The sequence below is a fragment of the Polyodon spathula genome, chromosome 25, assembly GCF_017654505.1.
Source record: "Polyodon spathula isolate WHYD16114869_AA chromosome 25, ASM1765450v1, whole genome shotgun sequence".
Taxonomy (NCBI): Eukaryota; Metazoa; Chordata; class Actinopteri; order Acipenseriformes; family Polyodontidae; genus Polyodon; species Polyodon spathula.
In genome coordinates this window covers 22,613,919-22,633,622 of record NC_054558.1, presented here as the reverse complement: position 1 = coordinate 22,633,622, position 19,704 = coordinate 22,613,919, and the positions used below count along the sequence as shown (strand labels likewise).

The 19,704-nt window shown below is 44.6% G+C and overlaps 1 protein-coding gene and 1 long non-coding RNA gene across 2 annotated transcripts; both read left to right on the top strand.

The window, feature by feature from the left end:
• Positions 1–619: 619 nt before the first annotated feature.
• On the top strand, positions 620–19,689 carry LOC121299908. Its single transcript, XR_005947479.1, has 2 exons — positions 620–655; positions 19,280–19,689. It is a non-coding gene; the product is annotated as an uncharacterized LOC121299908 (long non-coding RNA).
• Positions 904–18,794, top strand: LOC121299907 (tricarboxylate transport protein B, mitochondrial). Its single transcript, XM_041228135.1, has 9 exons — positions 904–1,244; positions 8,743–8,850; positions 10,399–10,498; positions 15,051–15,189; positions 15,403–15,487; positions 15,979–16,083; positions 16,602–16,717; positions 16,807–16,880; positions 17,196–18,794. Exons 1-9 carry the CDS (start codon positions 1,133–1,135, stop codon positions 17,308–17,310), a joined length of 954 nt encoding a protein of 317 aa, XP_041084069.1. The 5' UTR covers positions 904–1,132; the 3' UTR covers positions 17,311–18,794.
• Positions 19,690–19,704: the final 15 nt, after the last annotated feature.

Sequence of the window (19,704 nt, the reverse complement as noted above, 5' to 3'; positions counted from 1 at the left end):
TTACCTATTGCAAAGTAGCCCCCTGGAGTAATTTGAATAAATCATATTTGTCTTGATAATTAGAGTAACACATGCCTGCTAACAAACACAGAGATGGAGGAACGTCATCATGTCTAAGTTCAATTCTATAATGCATTCACACTTCACCGTCGGGCCACCCTATCAAAGCCAGGATTAGTTTTGCTCTCAGCACAGATCATAAACTCCTACGTACCGGGTCGTCACTTAAATGACTTCATTGAATCAGATAAACGTTTCTTTGGTTTATGTGCTATCAGGAAGCGGCTTGGCCAGTTCTCCTTCCCTGTTTGGTTTTTCATGCGATCCTTGATTGGAAAATGCCTGAACCTGCATACCCTTAAAAATCTAGATCTGTGTGAACTGGATAGCCAGCAGCGCTGAGTCTCTGGAAGATGAAACAATGCCTGTTGAATGCTGTGGTTCTCTTTGGCAGTTCTCTTCTCTCTGGACTGATATTGCGTGTTACACAAACACACCCTGGACAAACATGAAGAAACACTTCCAGTCAAACACGCGTAGTGCACATAATATATTGTGTTGAAGCTGCACTGAATTGAGCATCTTATATAAATATATATATATATATATATATATATATATATATATATATATATATATATATATATATATATATGTGTGTGTGTGTGTTGTTTATGTGGTATTCGATGCTCAGTCAATATTAAAACTTATTTACATTGATGAACTCTGTTCGGCTCCACCTCAATGCGGCTGCGCTGCAGGACAGCTGCTTTCTCGTTTGAGGCGGTGACGCAGCGTAACAAGGCCCCGCCCAGCCCCAGCAGGGACAGAGCCTAGGGATTGAGTAAGCCAGCCCAGCAGGGTCTGTGTGATCAGCACCCTGCACTGCTGAGCACGAAAACAACCCTTCACAGGAGGGCACAGCGCACATGCCGACAAAACACCGATAATTATCTATTTTAGTTAGTGGCTTTTTAATTATTTTATTTTTTTTTAGCAGCTGAAGTTATAGCGTGTCTCCATTACGTGGTACCAGAAAGCAGTCTTCTTAAAAAAATAAATAAAAATAACAACAAAAAAAAAAAACAGTTTCGGTTTAGTTAGCTACTTGTGTAAATCTTTTTTTGAAACCATGTCTGGCCCTCAAAGATTTGCAAGCCCGTTTCACAGACCTCACTGCCTTGCAGCTGCTGCCCCGGCTGGTAAAACGAAGCTAACTCATCCTGGCAAGGCTATTTTAGCAGGTACGTAAATACTTTTTCTTTCTCTCCTAGTAGTTACTGCATGCACTGTCTGTCAGGCTGTGTTACACACGGTGTGCGTCTGTCCTGGTGTTTGTGCAGGTCTGTGACTCGCAGAGTTAGCAGACTGCAGCATTCCCTTAGAAACCAAGACACCCATTGCAACGTTGTGTCGGTGTTTCGTCAGTTTGCTCTGAGTTGCTGTTAGTTGTTTTGCAGATCGCTGTGTGCAGTCAAGCTGCTTCTCGACGTGACAGTGAGCTGACTCCCGCTAACACTGTGATAGCTGGCAATACGTGTTCCATAGCTGCTGGGCTGTGACTTAATAACTATTCATAAAATACAAAAACCCAGCCTTCCTGGGTACTTCAAATATAACTACCACTATGCTTTTGTAATTTACAACATGACAACCACACTCATGTGTGAGTACACGAATAACAATGAGAGCATCGCTGTGCTATATTTATATTTCTGCTGCTTTCAAACAATAGTTTCTTTTTAATTTATTAAAAGTGAAAGTGAACACAAAGCAATACCAACGGGACCTTTTTAAACAAGCAGCAAAACAAAAACTTGTAATAAAAAATATGAATTAGGTTGCAGCCTTGTCTGTGCATTACAGTACATAACATGAGCACGCATATGCCTGCTGTGTGTACACAGTTTTCTGGAGACCCCACTATGTATTTAGCTATGGTGTGTGTCTCAAACACTATTCCTAATGTAAAGGACCCAGCTGATAATCGTTCACAATACTATTGCTATTAAATGGGCGTTGCTGGATGTGTTTTAATGGATCAGATTTTAAAAGTGGGGATTATTAAATAATGATGCCTACTGTAGGTGCTGTGGCATGTTCCACAGGTCTGACATTGCCGGTGTACAGATGCAGCAATATGTCTGGGCATGAGTGCTTTATTTAATTAACTGTGCACTGCGTCTGAAGTGACCAGAGTAAGGAGAAGCAAGCTGCTGCTTTTTCAACAGGGATCATTGAAAACGTCCTTTGAGAGAGTCCGGGTGTGTTTCACACAGAGACGAGCAGAGTCAGGCAGGCTTCACAACTACAAACTGGAAGCGTACAGCCTCTTTCATACGGAGGCTTGAAAAACTGGCTTTGAAAAGTTGATGTAAAATGTACGAACCAGCCCTTCAGCCCACAAAGACAACAATTAGGCTTCACAGAACATGCCTTTTTAAAAGCGCCAAACTGTGCACATTGAAGCTATTTGCACAGCCCCTCCCTTCAGTGCTTGATAAGAAACTGCAGATTCACATGTGCTGTACTCCTGATAACGTCCCCTGTGTAAAACTGGCTAAGGGAGTCCCAGAGGCTTTTTCTGCTGGAGCAGACTGGAGAATTGCGGAGCTTAGTAATAGTTTGATTGGGCCGCAAGCGGTTACAGAAAACGCTCCTTTATTGTATTGAAAGTGTAATTCAAACCCAGGCATGTCACCAAACAGCTCTGTGACATTTCATCACAGAAGTAAGTCGTTGCTTGTGAGAGTGCAGTGCCTTGTTCAGCAGGGGTGTGGGTGTTGTAGTTTAGGAACTCAAATTCAGACAGTCCAGCAGCAGTGATAATGTTAATGTAGATGCTCAAGAACCCAAGCACTGTCTGAACTGACTCCGAACCATGCTGCTATAACGGAATTGAAAGTGGCAGCAGCTGTGGAAACCAGACTTCAGTACCATGATCACGTGTTACTGTGTAAAGCATTTAGACAAGACATTTCAGAGATTACTATGTGTCCTCAGAATAAACCACTGATCTGAATCGGGTCAGGTCCCACCTGGTTCTGATCCTGAATTATTACAGGGATGGAAATATGACTCCCATTGCATTACCTGTGCTTTTCCTGCGAGTTTAATAACACACCTGAGCTTGTTACCTATAAACTGGGGCTGATCAAACCAAGCACAGTGTTAGTGTACAGTAAACACATTACAAACGGCAGCCTATATTCAGCAGTCGTCCGGGTTTATCCCTGTAATTGCTGCTGTGCTTGGTTTGAAGTCCCTTCATGCATGAAGCACACTGCCAAACCTCATTCTGGGCATGGACAGTGCTGTAGAGGTATTGAATTTGTGCTGAATAGCTCCCTTTCATCACAGGCGAGTCCCGGAGACCAGGGTAGTCGGTATTTGTAGTAGAGTATTTGGAGACCAGGAGCTCCCACGTTTGTAAACCTCATGAGCCAGTAGACTGCCCTGCTTTTCCTGTGTGCAGCCCACCTTGTTGTATAAATAGGTAGAGGTATGAGCACGTGGTCGACAGGATCTCACATTGCTCTGTGACGCAAAGCATTGCTAAAAACAAGCTGACATACAGCAGCCAGTGTGTATATATAAAAAGACATATGCACCTCATACAGGAAACGAATGACCTGTCAGGAGTGGGCTGGGTGTTGGAAGGAGTGTACTAATGCTAGATGAGGTTTACTTTGTGGGTGGATGTGTTTACTTGTGCACAAATATATATGTAGACATAGAAAATGGGATTTGCTGTATTGTAATTTAATACTGTCAGCTGTTCGCACTGTTTTCTTGAGCATGTGTATCTCGGTTCAAGTAACTATCTTGTATGACAAAGTAGGATCTGCATTTTTGCATGGGAAGCAACAAATAAAACCTACATCGTGACATATCTACAGATTTTTGGTTAAATTTCTGGATATTACACTCCACTGCGTTGAATTCACTGCACTGAATCCCATGCACCGAGGCATCTCTTCCCAACGCTCAGCTGCGGCCCAAGTCTTAATGAAATGGCAGGTCCTGTTTCTGCTGTCCTTTCTTATACTGCACATGAAGCAGCACTTCAAGCTCTTCCATGCTTCACTACGGCTGTGAAGACTGTGGGATTCACTTTGTCCTTGTTCTGGACAGAGTTCTGCTGTACAATGTATCTCTGTGTAGTCTCTGCTGGTTCATTCAGTTTTGCACGTGCCCCATGTTCTGTGTTTGGGGTTTGAGTGCTAGAATGTATGTTAAAACAGGCTTTCTTGTGTGTGTGTGTGTGTGTCACATTTTAATTGAGTGCCAACCCTGTTGGGTTATTGTTCTCATTTTAATTAGTATTATGACAGGTGGTTCGTTGAGACTGTTTGCAGTGAATGTTATTGCAGTGTGCTCATTAATAGAAATGTTTGCTGTATAGACAGGGGCCTGCACTGTAGCTGTGTGAAGGCAGACACACACCCCTTCCACATGACGGACAGGTCTTTCTAGTTCTGCTCTTTCCATGCTCGTATGTAAGAGAGAATGCAGTTAGTCAGGATCACTCTGGAACCTGTGAGGGTGGGGTTATGCGTCTTCTATTGTTAGGTCAATTTAAAAAGATTGCCAAAACAATCGATTCCCATCTTATCTAGTTACAACAACATTGTCTGGCTTATATTTTTAACTGGCCGCCAATCTCAGCCAATAATACGTTGACTGTCTGTCTGTGTGGACCCTGTTTCTGTTTGCTGTCTGTTCATCTGCTCTCCTCTTTGCTGCTGTTCATCTGCTCTCCTCTTTGCTGCTGTTCATCTGCTCTCCTCTTTGCTGCTGTTCATCTGCTCTCCTCTTTGCTGCTGTTCATCTGCTCTCCTCTTTGCTGTCTGTTCATCTGCTCTCCTCTTTGCTGTCTGTTCATCTGCTCTCCTCTTTGCTGCTGTTCATCTGCTCTCCTCTTTGCTGTCTGTTCATCTGCTCTCCTCTTTGCTGTCTGTTCATCTGCTCTCCTCTTTGCTGTCTGTTCATCTGCTCTCCTCTTTGCTGTCTGTTCATCTGCTCTCCTCTTTGCTGCTGTTCATCTGCTCTCCTCTTTGCTGCTAGATGAAGATACGTCCTGGGGTCTGCTTTTTTCTTTTAAAGAGACTGATACACAAAGTAACTGTAAAGAAGACGATGAGCGCATCAGTTTGGAACAGCAGAGTGATCCTGTCCTGTGTATTCTTTATTGTCACGTCCTGATGCTCTCTCAGGCAGTGAATGAGGAGCTCTTGGCTGCCTGCCGCCTCAGCTGTGCACAGTGACAGGCAGCTCCTCTTCAGCAGGATTGAGGTTCGGTTAGGTTGTCCGAACCCTCAACTTGGTGCAGGATGTGCAGTGCTACCATTATCAGCTACTCGGCCCTTTTACAGGGAGCTTACTGCAGCAAGACACCTCTGCACTTTAAAGAGAATGCTGCCCTTAATGTTACCTTTGCTGTTTAAAAAGGAATGTAGTGTACATGTAGAATCAGTGGGTCTGTGAATGGACCACATACTGTAATAAAATAAATGAAAACCTACCACCTTATTGGATCAGACACCACGTGATCAAAATGAAGGTGTACAACCATGATATAGCAATAGGGATTGGTCCTGGGGTGATAGTATGTTTATCTCCTCAGTGCTCCTGCATGGTGTATCACAATAGGGATTGGGGTAATTGGGTTGAAAGCACTGCAGACATGTGGGTGACTGTCAAACTCTGCAGTCTTGTTATCAAGCATTTCATCTGATTAAGGAAGAATGCCATTGGGTCAGGATCCTTATGTGAGAGCTTCCACAGTGTCAGGAGAGCTTGATTAAGCATATTGGGCGAGGATCCCTATGTGAGAGCTTGATTAAGCACATTGGGTCAGGATCCCTATGTGAGAGCTTGATTAAGCACATTGAGTCAGGATCCCTATGTGAGAGCTTGATTAAGCACATTGGGTCAGGATCCCTATGAGGGAGCTTCCACAGTCTCGGGAGAGCTTGATTAAGCAGCAGCAGGGTTTGTATTGTGTTCTGGTTCAGGTCTGATCAGAGATGAGACGGTGAGCTGTCCTAAATAGTCATACTTTACCATTCCAGTAACAGCTGTGGCGAAGAAACCTTCATATTCTTTAAAGTGACCTTGCTATTTTATTAATGACGGCCAGCTGCTCTTCCTGTTTACTTTGTGACTGATAGGAGTCGTAAATCTGCTACGCAAGAGGCATCGAGATGAGTCTCTTCAGACCCTTTTCCTTTGGGCTTTTATAGTAAGCAGGCTCTGGTAAGCTAATCAATGCTTCAGCCAGCAATGCTGAAATAAATGACTTTGCCTTGTCGTTTTCCACACGTCCTCTACAGAAATGATGTACGTTAAAATGAAAGGGTGGGGTGGTGCATGATCGAGCATGCAGACCCCTCCTATAACAATCGTGGGCCATGAGCGTGGATCTTGCTTTCTGTCTAAGCACTCGTTCTCACCCTCCTCCAGTTCCTTTGTAAAGGGAAAGTGTTTTTGTTAGAAGCTGCTCCTATCCAGAGCCAAGTTGGAACAACATACCACATTCCGCTTGTGTCGTAAAGCAGAGGAAGAGAAAGACGGGTGCAGTAACCGTGCCACCCAGCCTCCCGCTTCATCCCCGTATACTGGAACTTCTAAAAAGAACACTGCGGCGTGGCTTCTTAAAGGAGCAGCATGCCAGTGACAGAAGCCTCAACGTGATCATTGTTACACTCATGGGAACACGGAGTACCTTCCCTAGATCTTCACCTTGGTTCACACACACACTGGTTTTGCTGTTTGTTTGTGACCTTTGTTCTTGTAGTGCAGGGGGCGGGTGTGCTCGGAGCGCTGGGTCTGGCTAATGATTAAGAGGCTGTCTGAGGGATGGGTTGGACTGGGTAGTGAGGAGATGAAATTGCTCAAGAGCGTGTTGGCTGGCGCCTGCCTCCGAGGCAGGGTGATTTAAAAACAAGCAGCTAAAACAGGAGCGTTCCTTGCTTTGAAACCAACACGTTAGTGAGTGGATTAAATGCCAGCCGATAAGTACTTCTTAAAGGCAATTCCGAGTGTGAGTATCGGCACCCCCTACACACCTCCCCTCCTGATCTGATATCCTGTGGAATGCCTGTCTGGGGGCTACAGTGGTTAGACTGTGTCACAAGCACTTCTAAGCACTCGACTGTGTGCACAAGTGGGAAAATATCAACGTGTACCTCTGTCCTTCAGTCTGTCGTCTTCCGAATCCTAAATCTTTCTATGCAACATACTGTCGTTATTTACCGTCTGTCAGCAGAGGTCTATTGTTTCTTTTGATTTCCCACTCCCATAACCTGAAATAAGTACACAGACACCTCCTGACCATGTTGTTGTGCTCGTGTTCTTGTTTTTGTCGCTGTGGCAGTACCCAGGGAAGCCCTTTCGCTCCCGGTGCTGAGCTGTCAGACAGATCTTTCATTTAGTGCTGTACGTGCGGTCTGTCCCATGCGGGACTAGCAGCACTGGCACAGTAAAGCGCTTGCTTTTTAAGGTGGTGTGAGAGTTAGAGAGGGAGGGAGTGGATTGTGGATATCCGTTTAAATAGGACTGATCTCAGCATCTCTACATTGTTGCTGAGCACCATTTCTTAAAGCACACATTTAATAAGACACGCAGTCTGACTGGGTGATTTAAGAATTATTTTGCAGTAATCCATTCCGCTTCATTTATAGAAACAGTTGGATGGCCAATAATCATGTTTATGGGGCTTGTATTTTTAATACCGTCTGAAAAGTCATTTATACCATGTAGCTGACAGTGTTTCTGGGGTTAATGCTGCTTTTTGAGGGGTGTTGTATCTGTGTCTATCGGTTAAAACCCCCGATTACACAACAAAGCCTGCTTAAAATACCTTTCGTGCTCAATTACTCACAGCTTAGAGTGATTTAAAACCTGATCATAAACTTCAAATTTCCTTTCAGAACATCTGATTTAATTCCAAACCTTCAAATTTGCTTTAAGAAATGAAACGCACGAATAAAGGAAAACCAAAGCTAATTCTGAAAGTGTGCTTTTTTGAAGCGTCTGAGTTAGCATTGCAAGTGCAAAAGAGATCTGCAGCTCCACTGGGCTGCTCCAGGGGAGGAGTCTGCAGAGGCCAATGGCAGGCTCGTGGACTCTGTTTCCAGTAGTAGCAGTCTGCACAGTGTCCTGCATTGGCATCAGGCTTGTTTATTGATCACATCAGGCTTGCTCTCTTTAGTTAAGCTCTTGCTGTATTACACATTGACCCTGATTGCTGCAGATTGCCTATCCGAGTCAATAAAAACTAGAATGGAGCTGATTGGTTAGGCAGGGTTCTGCTAGTTTATCAGACCCAGCAAGATAAGACACTTCTTGTCACCAGTGCTGGTGTACACTTGTTTCACCTAACAGAGCAAATTTACATGAGATTAACACAGTAGAATGCATTCATGTGAAGTGTGTGTGTGACTATTCCCAGCTGCCCACAGGTACTCGGGGGTATTTAAATAAGATGTAGGACTTTACCATTCACGTGATGACAGTGCAGAGTCCTTTTGTTCCAGACGATGTGCAATAACCTATCTGCAGCTCCAGGAAGGGCTTGCCTCACCCTTGTAATGGAATATGGCTGCAATCTCGTTTTCCTAAAGCCACAGAAACTGCCTCAGTCCCACACACTCTTGAAATAGGGCTCTGAATTCTAGAAGCCTCACCAAGGTGAATTTTCCAGATGTGCCTTTAACTGGGTTTTGTCTTATTTTGCAGGTGGGATTGCGGGAGGTATAGAGATCTGCATAACGTTTCCTACAGAATATGTCAAAACACAGCTGCAGCTGGATGCCAAGGCCAATCCACCGCGCTATAAAGGCATCGGTAAGTACCGTCCCTTACTGAGTGAGCGGCACGGAGCATTTCTCCTTCAGCTACGAGAGAGACGCGATCGTGCTCAACGTTAGAAATCCGTGCAGAAAAAAACAGGCACTTCTGACTTTATTTTATTTTCCATGCACAGACTGCATCAAACCATTCAGTAGGGTTACATTTGAACTGTGCTTGCAGTACCTTTCCACACAAACAGTTTCCCTGCGAGTCAGCATGTCTGGCTAGTAGGAAAGCGATGGACCCTGGACACGCTTGGCTAATCTGTGCACTTTGGTACTGTATCTACCCAGCAGGTTAATCAGTGCAGCTTGTGCAACATCTCTTGAACACACTTTGCACCTGGTAAGCATTACTGGAGAGCATGGTTTATTGGAGTTTCTCAGAGCACCTTCACACAAACCCTTACACCATTTCCACAGTAACTTTGCAGTTTTTACCATGTGTTTCCCATAGTTATGCTGTGCATTTACCATAGTTTAACATGGTTTGCTTTAAAAAAAAAAAAAAAAAACTGAATTTATATGCATTTCCATATATTTCTTACCAGTGATTTACAATGCTTTCTCTATGCTTTATTACTATGGGTAACTTTTATAAGGGAACAAATTGGCTTTTTCTGTACATGCAACTCCAATTAATTTCACTGACAGAACTGTCAGGCTGGATTTCTAGAGCCTGCATATTAATGGAATATCGCAGCGTTCCGCTTCGTCAGAATTATTTGGTTTTGAGTTCCCTTGAACACAGCAGAAATGTCACATTGTATAAGAAAGGTCTGTTGTTTCAGAGTGCATTCATGCAGATAGGAATTTGAGATATGAGGACCAATTAAACAAAGGCTAGGGCATTAGCCAAGCCCACCTACACACAGGCTGCCTCAATGAAGATATTAAAACCTGCTTGCTCATCATTCCATGTAGGCACAGATGCAGTACTCTCAATCAGCTCCTGTCTGAGGTAGGAAGGGCACGTCAAGCACACGCTAGCTGCTCATCAGTGTTCTGTTGAAAATGCTGCAGTGGCGTGTAATGTGCCCCCCGATGACATGTTGTACAAGTTTGTAAAAGACAAACATCTCTCTGTTTCAGCATCCAGTAATGCTGACATGTGCATACTCGGCAAACATTACATTACTGTGCACAAAGTGTGTTTTGAAGAAGCAATAACCCTTTATCAGTCAGGTCTGTACCATACAGGATTAATGTAACCTTTTGGTTTTAGTGCACTGGAGCTCCGTTTCGAATGGGGCAGGCAGCCTCAGCACTTCCAGTCTGGGTCTTAGACCAACGAACCCCCTGGCCAGGTCCTAATCATGAATCGTTTAACTCCAGGACCGATCTAATCTTGTGTGTGTTTTGTTAGACACAAAGCTCCCAGCTCCAGTTCTTGCTCCTGATCCCTTCTCTCGGTGTGTAACAGTGTCGTTCTCTCTGTTCTTGCTCCTGATCCCTTCTCTCGGTGTGTAACAGTGTCATTCTCTCTGTTCTTGCTCCTGATCCCTTCTCTCGGTGTGTAACAGTGTCGTTCTCTCCCCTGCAGTTGACTGTGTGAAGCTGACGGTTAAGAGTCATGGGGTGCAAGGGCTGTACCGGGGGCTCAGCTCGCTGGTCTATGGCTCCATTCCCAAGGCTGCAGTCAGGTATGCGCTCCGAAAACTCCTGGCAGCTTAATCTGTGTCCTGCTCCAGCACTGGAGGACATGGAGAGCATAACCATTGCAGCTACTCTAACCTGCACTGCGCGCTCTTACTGTCCATTAAGGGTCACTCTGGAGCATTACATTATCTTTGCTTTTATTCACAAATGGCAAAAGGAAAGAATATTCTTAAATACAGAGGCTATTTAAAATAAAATAAAATAAAACAATCAACATTGCAGTAAATGTTGCTGGAAACATAATTGGTGAAGGATTCAGCGTGGTGGTAATAGCGGTTTACGAGGGAATTAAAAGAATCGTCTGCATACTAACAGCCTAACCGCACAAGACTTGCACTGCTGGGGTCCTGCATGCTTCAGTGGCTGGGCTGACCGGGTCACAGGGGTCTTCAGGAGGTCACCAGTGCTCTCCAGTTCATTAGGACAGGCTTGCCCGAGCTGCTGCCAGTGGAGCACCAGTATAGAGCGTGTGGAATAAGTGGAGCTGTGGTTAGCCATGAGGGACATGAGCCCTAGTGCTGGCAACCATCCTCCCAATTACTGCCCTGTTCTGTGCATGAGAGGAAACCAATTCTAAACAGAATCCACTGAAACTTTGAAAGCAGGGCTGATATTCCTCAAACAGCAGGGGCAGGGTGGAATTAATCAAACCACGAGAAGATCCCAAAACTTTTAATATGTAGTCTGATAATAGCAGCACCTCTTCTGGGCTGTTTAATCATTACCACTGAGGAGGGTCTTCAACCAGGGTCTCAGTAGGGTTTGAAACGAGGAACCTTCGGTTTGAGCGGTCATCCGCCAATCAAATCAGCAAGTAGCCTTGGTATCAGAAGCAAAGGAAGGGCTGGATACCTGGTGCTGAAGGGGTTAAAATCTGCGCTAGCATGAATGAAACTGCAGAGCCCTGCGGAAATGCAGAATGCTTTTATACAGCAGACAACATTTCACAAAGTAAAGTTCAAGCTGACCCCAGAGAGGGTGATATTCCTCTTTCACACCAATTGTGCATTCCGCTGCATGATTGCGTGTTGATTGTGCATTCCGCTGCATGATTGCATGTTGGCTGTGCATTCCTCTGCATGACTGCGTGTTGATTGTGCATTCTGCTGCATGACTGTGTGTTGATTGTGCATTCCGCTTCATGACTGCGTGTTGATTGTGAAGGCTTCAGGGGAATGCCACGGTCTTGGCATCTGTCTAGTAATCTATTGCCACTGTGTGCAGCACTGTCACTCACTCAGTCTGTCTTCCAGACAAGCCTAGAGATTTTGTTTTCCACAGTCCAGCCTGACACTCTGGTTAAAGCTGCAGATTCAGGGGAGTACATTCCAGGCTTCCACTTGGCCCTGCCAGAGCTTGAGAGCCTTGATTTCATTAGAGGAGGCTGTCAGAGAGAGGAAGAGAGAGAGCTCTTTGAAGCTGGACGTTGTTTAAAGTGGCAGGAGTGACTCTTAAGCCCAGGGTTGTGCTTCAGAGCTGGGGACGGTGCAGAGAGCTGCTTGGCTCTCTCTTTGTTGCTGTTAATCCATATGTGTTCAATTCCCATTATTGGCTGTCCTGCCCAGTGGGGAACCACGATGAATAGTTTGCTGCATTAGTGTCCTCCTCTTGATTGCCACAGTCTTTATGATTCTTGGACTATGTGCAATTTATTCTGATTAGCAACCACCAGAAAAGAGCAGAGATGGTTAGGCATGTTCCCATCAGCTGAAAGCACTTTAAATCAAACAGATGTTAATGCTGGGAATCGATTGTGAATCCCTATCTGCAGCAGCCAGTGGCAGTGCATTGCATTAGCTGATGTTATGGCAGGAAGTCAATTCCTCCCATTGCATAACAGTTTGATCCGTTCCTGGTTTTACTATGAGTTTAATAAGATACACCAGAGCTTGTTACCTACACACTGTAGATAATCAAGCTTGTAGGAAAACCTTGAATGGATGAAACTGCTGTGCAATCAATGTCTTATGTTTTGCTGCAAGATTGTATATAGGAATTGGCAGGCTCCACTGGGACAAGGTGACCCCTTGTGTGCACGGCCCCCTAATGCAATTACTGATCAGTGAATTGAAGAGTCCATTAGTCATCATATAGAAGACAGGCACTTAGCAGAGGCTGTGTATCTCAGAAAGGGCCTCTTCACAGAGGCTGTGTATCTCAGAAAGGGTCTCTTCACAGAGGCTGTGTATCTCAGAAAGGGTCTCTTCACAGAGGCTGTGTATCTCAGAAAGGGTCTCTTCACTTTGTACCTGGGCGCATGTCTGTAGATTTTGTTCGGATTCCTTTAGGCAGCAGATGAATGCATTTGATTAATTGGAATTTCCTATCAAGTGTAGGGTTAATATGGAGAACTGAGTTAATTAAAGGAAACCCATTCTAGTGCTGCAAGCCTCTTCACTTCTACACTATACATTGTGTTTACACCTTAAAAGATTACTGCCAGGACCATTTTCAGCCATTGCCAATACCCCCCCCCCCAAAAAAAAAAAAAAAAAAAAAAACAAAAAAAAAACACAGTAAAAGAGTTTTGATCAATAAGCAATTACTCTCCACACTCCATCCCTCTGAGCTGCTCACAGGCAGTACCGGCCCTTTAAGGCTTCTAACAAACAGAACACTGGCACGCTTGCCTCTGTTCCATAGCTGCTCCCTCTGTCGTGAATCGTGATGCCAGTGCCTCACTGCAGGGTCTTGCTGTCAGTAATGACTGACGGAGACAGAGACCCAGGGCACCCCTGAACAGGTTTGCTTGCCAGTTCTAGACTGAAAATGGTGACTGCTTTGAAAGCAACAGTGACACATGGCACGGAGAGAGGGGGGGGGGGTGTTTAGCCAGCAGCGTGTTGGAGATCAGATGGGTGTCCTCAGACAGGTGCTGAGTTTCTGTGGTGGAAGAAGGATTTGTTTGGTGTGGTGGTAGCAATTTGAAAGAATTCACAGTAATGCAAGTTTATTAGACCGCTATATTCTTGTGGTGATGTAATGTAGTACCATAGAGCTGTCCAGTGCACCTGCCTCTGAGAAATCTTATTTCCAGTACAAGCCTGGCCCCTATACATTGTTCTGGTCATTCTTTATTGAGGATGCCAACCACATGGCAGCCTGCTTGTGCGTCGTTTCTGATTGGCTGGTGCAACTTGGCCATTTGTAATAAAATATGCTCTTGACGACTGTGCTGAATATTGCCAGGGAATCGGGCGTTCGTTACCCACTGGTATTCTATGCGCTGTGAAGGTAGCGCATGGTATCAGAACTCTGTTAGTTCATGGTACCTGTAATGGGTTACCTGTATGTGCTGTGTTTATTTATTTTTTAACAGTATTGGGATATGATCAGTGTTTAGTTGCAGTTGGTTGTGTAGGCCGGTCATTGCTGAATAGTGCTAGTATTTGAAAAGACAAAAGCATGATTTGAATGCTAATGAAGTGTCTGCTTTCAATTATTCCATGTCTCTCTCTATCTAGAGCTAAGAAATATGGAAATGTGTGTCAGCAGTTCAAAATGAAACACGTGGGGGAGGTTCAAAGTAATCTCAACCAAGCACACAATAGAATCCCTCATTCCTCTGCAGAAATTGAGTATATATGAGAATGTATGAATGCCATGTCAGGAATCACGTCATCCAAAAAGACAACAAGCCAAGCCTTTCTTTAATGGTCCTGGTGTAGCGTCAAAAGATTAATATTCTGCCACGACCTCTCCATTGCAGACCACTTTGTTACAATATATGTAAACCAGTGCCAGGCTGCTTGATGGATGCGTTGCTCGGCTGCTTGGTGGATGCGTTGCTCGGCTGCTTGGTGGATGCGTTGCTCGGCTGCATGCGTTGCTCGGCTGCTTGGTGGATGCGTTGCTCGGCTGCTTGGTGGATGCGTTGCTCGGCTGCTGCGTTGCTCGGCTGCTTGGATGCGTTGCTCGGCTGCTTGGTGGATGCGTTGCTCGGCTGCTTGGTGGATGCGTTGCTCGGCTGCTTGGTGGATGCGTTGCTCGGCTGCTTGGTGGATGCGTTGCTCGGCTGCTTGGTGGACGCGTTGCTCGGCTGCTTGGTGGATGCGTTGCTCGGCTGCTTGGTGGATGCGTTGCTCGGCTGCTTGGTGGATGCGTTGCTCGCGTTGCTCGGCTGCTTGGTGGATGCGTTGCTCGGCTGCTTGGTGGATGCGTTGCTCGGCTGCTTGGTGGGTGCGTTGCTCGGCTGCTTGGTGGACGCGTTGCTCGGCGTTGCTCTCGGCTGCTTGGTGGATGCGTTGCTCGGCTGCTTGGTGGATGCGTTGCTCGGCTGCTTGGTGGATGCGTTGCTCGGCTGCTTGGTGGATGCGTTGCTCGGCTGCTTGGTGGATGCGTTGCTCGGCTGCTTGGTGGATGCGTTGCTCGGCTGCTTGGTGGATGCGTTGCTCGGCTGCTTGGTGGATGCGTTGCTCGGCTGCTTGGTGGATGCGTTGCTCGGCTGCTTGGTGGACGCGTTGCTCGGCTGCTTGGTGGACGCGTTGCTCTGCTGCAGGCTGTGTCACTGTCTGTTTCTTCTCCCCCATCCTCCAGGTTTGGCATGTTTGAGTTTCTCAGTAACCACATGAGAGATGAGAATGGGAAGCTGGACGGCACACGGGGGCTGCTGTGTGGACTGGGGGCCGGCGTGGCAGAGGCAGTGGTGGTGGTGTGCCCCATGGAGACCATCAAGGTAGAGCACAACTTCACTCCCGTCCCACAGTGAGCTACTCCCCTCCCCACTGTGGGGGATAGCAACACTAGGAAATACCCCCTCCTTATTATCCTCATACCATGTTATTGCCACATTTGTGTAATTTGGTGAGTGTCCCTGATTTAATGATATATATGTATTGTTGCTGTTGAACATCTGAAGTGATTGGTGGCTCCCGCTTTGACCCTGCAGGTGAAGTTCATTCATGATCAGTGCTCGGCCAAGCCGCAGTACAGGGGGTACTTCCAGGGAGTGAGGGAGATTATTCGGCAGCATGGTAAGAACTGCAGGGCACCATGCTGAGTCAACACTGCCATCTGCTGGCCATCACCTACAAGTGTTTTAAAAAAAATATGACGTTTACATTGTGCTGTTGGGCACTATTCGCAAAGCTTTGGTTAAAGAGTTTTTTTCATGAACAAAACAGTTTGGCATTCGTGGAACTGTTTTAGAATTCTGTTGGCATCTTTAATAACAGTTAAATAATTAAATATCACGTTTTGATTTTTATGAACTCACAAGTATAGCTTTGTGAGTCGGGGCCATCAACAGTAACATTAGCAGATACAGCATCTGACTCATTTTCTATTGTTTTGAAATTATGATTTTTTTTCAACTACAATATATTGAGAGAACCTTAGTTTATAAAAGTCAGAATGGTTTATACACTGTAATTGGAGTCTGTTTAATTTCAACAGTGGTAGATGTTAAAACCGCAGCCAGGTGGAGAGCTGTTATGAACTCTGCCTCTTTCTTGATGTTGTCCAGGTTTAAGAGGAACATATCAGGGTCTGACTGCAACGGTTCTGAAGCAGGGATCCAATCAGGCAATCCGCTTCTACGTCATGACGTCTCTGAAGAATTGGTATAAAGGTATTGCCTTTTCTTTTAATGACTGTATTTGATGCTCTTCCAGGTACCGCTGAATGCACGGGGACCGTGTTAATTGAGATAAAGAGCTTTGTATTCCCCTGACATTACTTTCCATGTGATAACAATTCTGATTCTCACTTAGGATTTCAAGCAGACAGGTTGATGCTGTGAATCAATGCGCTTCCGACCGCAGCCACTAGATGTAACTGTAGCCATAGTGGTGGGCAAGGGGTGTGTCTGGAAAGCAAAGCGTTGGAGAAGAGGGCAGACGGTGTCCATACTTGGACAGTTGAAATCTCAGCTTTTTCCTGTGGTTTTAAATAAAAGAATCAGTATGAAGTAAAACATCCCCTTGCATTCTCCTTGCCCTCGTGATGTCCGTTACACATTCATCATTTTGCAAATGCAAGGAAAACCAGTAAAGGATCAAACTGCTGTGCAGTGGGGGTCGTCTTCCCATCCCTATCATGTCATTGTGTGTTTTGTGCTGGTTTTGACTGCCTGTTCTCCTCTCCCAGGTAATAACCCCAATAAGGATATGAACCCCTTGGTGACGGGTGCGTTTGGTGCCATTGCCGGAGCAGCCAGTGTGTTTGGGAACACCCCCATTGATGTGATTAAAACTCGAATGCAGGTATCCCCTCGACTCTGCTCCTTGTGCTGGGTTACTAGGGTTGAGACGTGATTGAAGCTGTGCTTGATAAACCTGTCTCTCTCTTTCAGGGACTTGAAGCCCACAAGTACAAAAACACGGTTAACTGCGCTTACCAAATCATGAAACATGAAGGACTGAGAGGGTGAGTTAACCATTGCAGTCGTCTCAATATTGCTGCTGCTGCTGAAGTGTGCTGCATCACTTGTTTACGTTTTAATAATGCTGTAACAAAGTAATACTGGCATTACAGATGCAAACAGGGCAGATTCTCCCAGGATGAAGTATGGTGTGTTCTGGATGCAGTGACTGTGTAAAAATGCACCCCCAGCTTACCCTAACCAAAGAACTGAGCAGTGACTCCACGCCTCCGTCAGACAAAGGATCTCATCAGAAAGTTTCCTGTGCTCCGGAGTACTGTACTAGAGTATTTTGACACTGATGTCTTTGTTGTCTTCAGGTTTTACAAGGGAACTATCCCTCGGCTGGGTCGTGTCTGCCTGGACGTGGCCCTAGTGTTCGTTATTTATGAAGAGGTGGTGAAGGTCCTGAACCGGGTCTGGCAGACTGAATGAATGAGAGCAACCTGGAAACCAATAGTGCCATGGGGAGGAGGGGCTCGGAATGCTGTAGGAGGAGATACTGCTAATGATCGGTGTGCCATAGGCAATAGACCTATACAATATACTGCTAGTGATCGGTGTGCCATAGGCAATAGACCTATACAATATACTGCTAGTGATCAGTGTGCCATAGGCAATAGACATATACAATATGTATAGTTTATATTGTATAATATATATTCCAGTAATCCCAAATCTCCCTTGACACTATTGTTTGGTTACGTTAAGCATAAATGGTCTTGCATTCACACCATCAGGTTTTTTCTATTTTAAGGCTTTTAAATATAATGTATATGTCGGTGTGCATTTTATCAGGACCTAAGAAGCATTCACGGGTAACACTAAGAAAAGTGGAAAACGATCCTGCAGTTTCTTGGGACAGAACAAAGTCTCTGGCATTGTCAACGTGTGTGCCAAAAAAAAAAAAAGACTAATTTAGTCCAAACCTATGACACAGTTCATTTTTATTTTATGCAAGTTTTAACCAAAAGAGGATCTCCTCAGTTTACGTTGCCTTCCCAAGCTGCTTGTGTGTTCCAATCAGTTTCAGAATGACCTGTTTTAAGATGGGCATTTTAGCTTGGGGGACGGGACGACAGTATTTGAGGAAAATCTATATTCTTGAGGAGTGATATCAAATGTTTAACTAGATCTTATTGTAAATAATAATAATAGTAGTAATAATAATAATAATAATAATAATAATAATAATAATAATAATAATAATGTGCTTTGATTATTGCATGAATTTGTATTTTCCTTAAACAGAAAACCCCCCGCCCCCAGTAAAGATCTCAGTTCATTATTTCATTCTGACTTTCTTTTAGTTTTTTGGTTTGCAATGTGCTTTGCACCTGAACTCCAGCATTTCTCTCAGTGCCAGCTTCCTCTGCTCTGCTTCGGAGTGAGCTTTGATCCACAGCCTTTCTTGTTCCTTCACTTATTCTTACTTGACGTGAGCTGCTGAAAAGTTCAATATAACCTCCCTAGAAATCCCTGATTTTAATTGTTCCAAGAACTAGCAGCACTTCTGCCAGATGTGTTGATGTGCCAAAGGTGTTCTGTAATGCAGGAATGTGGGATTGCTGTCAGCCTGGGTATAAGGGTTAGTATAAGCGTTGATGCACCGAGTCGAACCAGACTGAGCCCCTAGACTGAAGTGTATCTCCACGATAATGACGAGGATTGCTTTACATGGGGTCTGGGGGGAGGCAGTTAGAGTCAATACGTAATGTCTAATATATACAGTGTTACACAGACTGTACCTTGTAAATGACCCTGAACAGAAGGTTCATCGTTCCTGAAGCCTCTTTCTAACTGGAAATTGATGGGTGAAAACTATTGTGTTTTTATATGAAAATTGTATTTGTAATCTAAATATTTGAAATTGTAATTTTCCTTTTCGTTCGATATCCAGAAGACCCTCGCTTCTCTGATGCCTTGTGTAGTCCTTGTTTTTCATACTTCTGTTTCCTCAAAACCCAGAGACATACTTGAAAGTGAAGCTTCTGCAGCTGCTATTGGCATGGGTTTGGTTCTGATTTTCAGATAGCTCAGATTAGGGAGAGTCCATGGTCCAGGTAATCAAACTTGCTGTGGCGTTTCAGTTTGCATTCTGCTTGTAATTTTGCATTTTATTTCAGTTATTTTTGTTTCATATCTGTGTATCTCCATAGTGCCTCAGAGTCTGACAAGCAGATATATATATATATATATATATATATATATATATATATATATATATATATATATATACAGTCACACACACACACACAATGTAGCTGGCTTTGTCTCAGAAAAGTACACAAGAATGTGCTTAATGGGGCCACTCGGCTTCTTACAAATGCAGACCTCCCCAGTTCCTTGTTCCACATTAAATGTTCAGCATGCATACTTATACATACATATCTCAGCCCCACAGCTGTACTTTGTGTACTACATTAGCCTAGCACTGGTGGTTAGGTGTGCTGTGAACTGTGGATACTTCTCAAGCTCAGTTCGTTGTGATCTGCAGTGATCACTGTGAGTCTCTGTCCTGCTTCAATATCCTCCTCCCTGTGTCACTGATGCCCAGCAATATGAGTCATTTGTTCTTTGCCTTTTGAAATCATGCCAGGAACTGAAAGACCGCAGGTGACCCTGACCTCTAGGTAACCTGCCTGTGTCACGTGTATATGTGCATGTGGGATTGTGTGTCTTTGTGCTGTGTAGCATTGTCCACTATGTACTGTAACATGTGTGTGACTTTTAATAAGCAGAGTGCCTCTCTCTGTGTTTTAATATAATAACAATGTTAACATGATTAATAAATTAATAATGTGAAATGTTAAAGCAGTACTGTTTTAT

Coding starts and splice junctions, on each gene's coding strand:
- LOC121299907 (XM_041228135.1), top strand. CDS start 1,133: ATGTCTGGCCCTCAAAGATTTGCAAGCCCGTTTCACAGACCTCACTGC. Junction 15,190..15,402: donor GCCCCATGGAGACCATCAAG/GTAGAGCACAAC, acceptor TTGACCCTGCAG/GTGAAGTTCATTCATGATCA. Junction 16,084..16,601: donor TCTGAAGAATTGGTATAAAG/GTATTGCCTTTT, acceptor CTCCTCTCCCAG/GTAATAACCCCAATAAGGAT.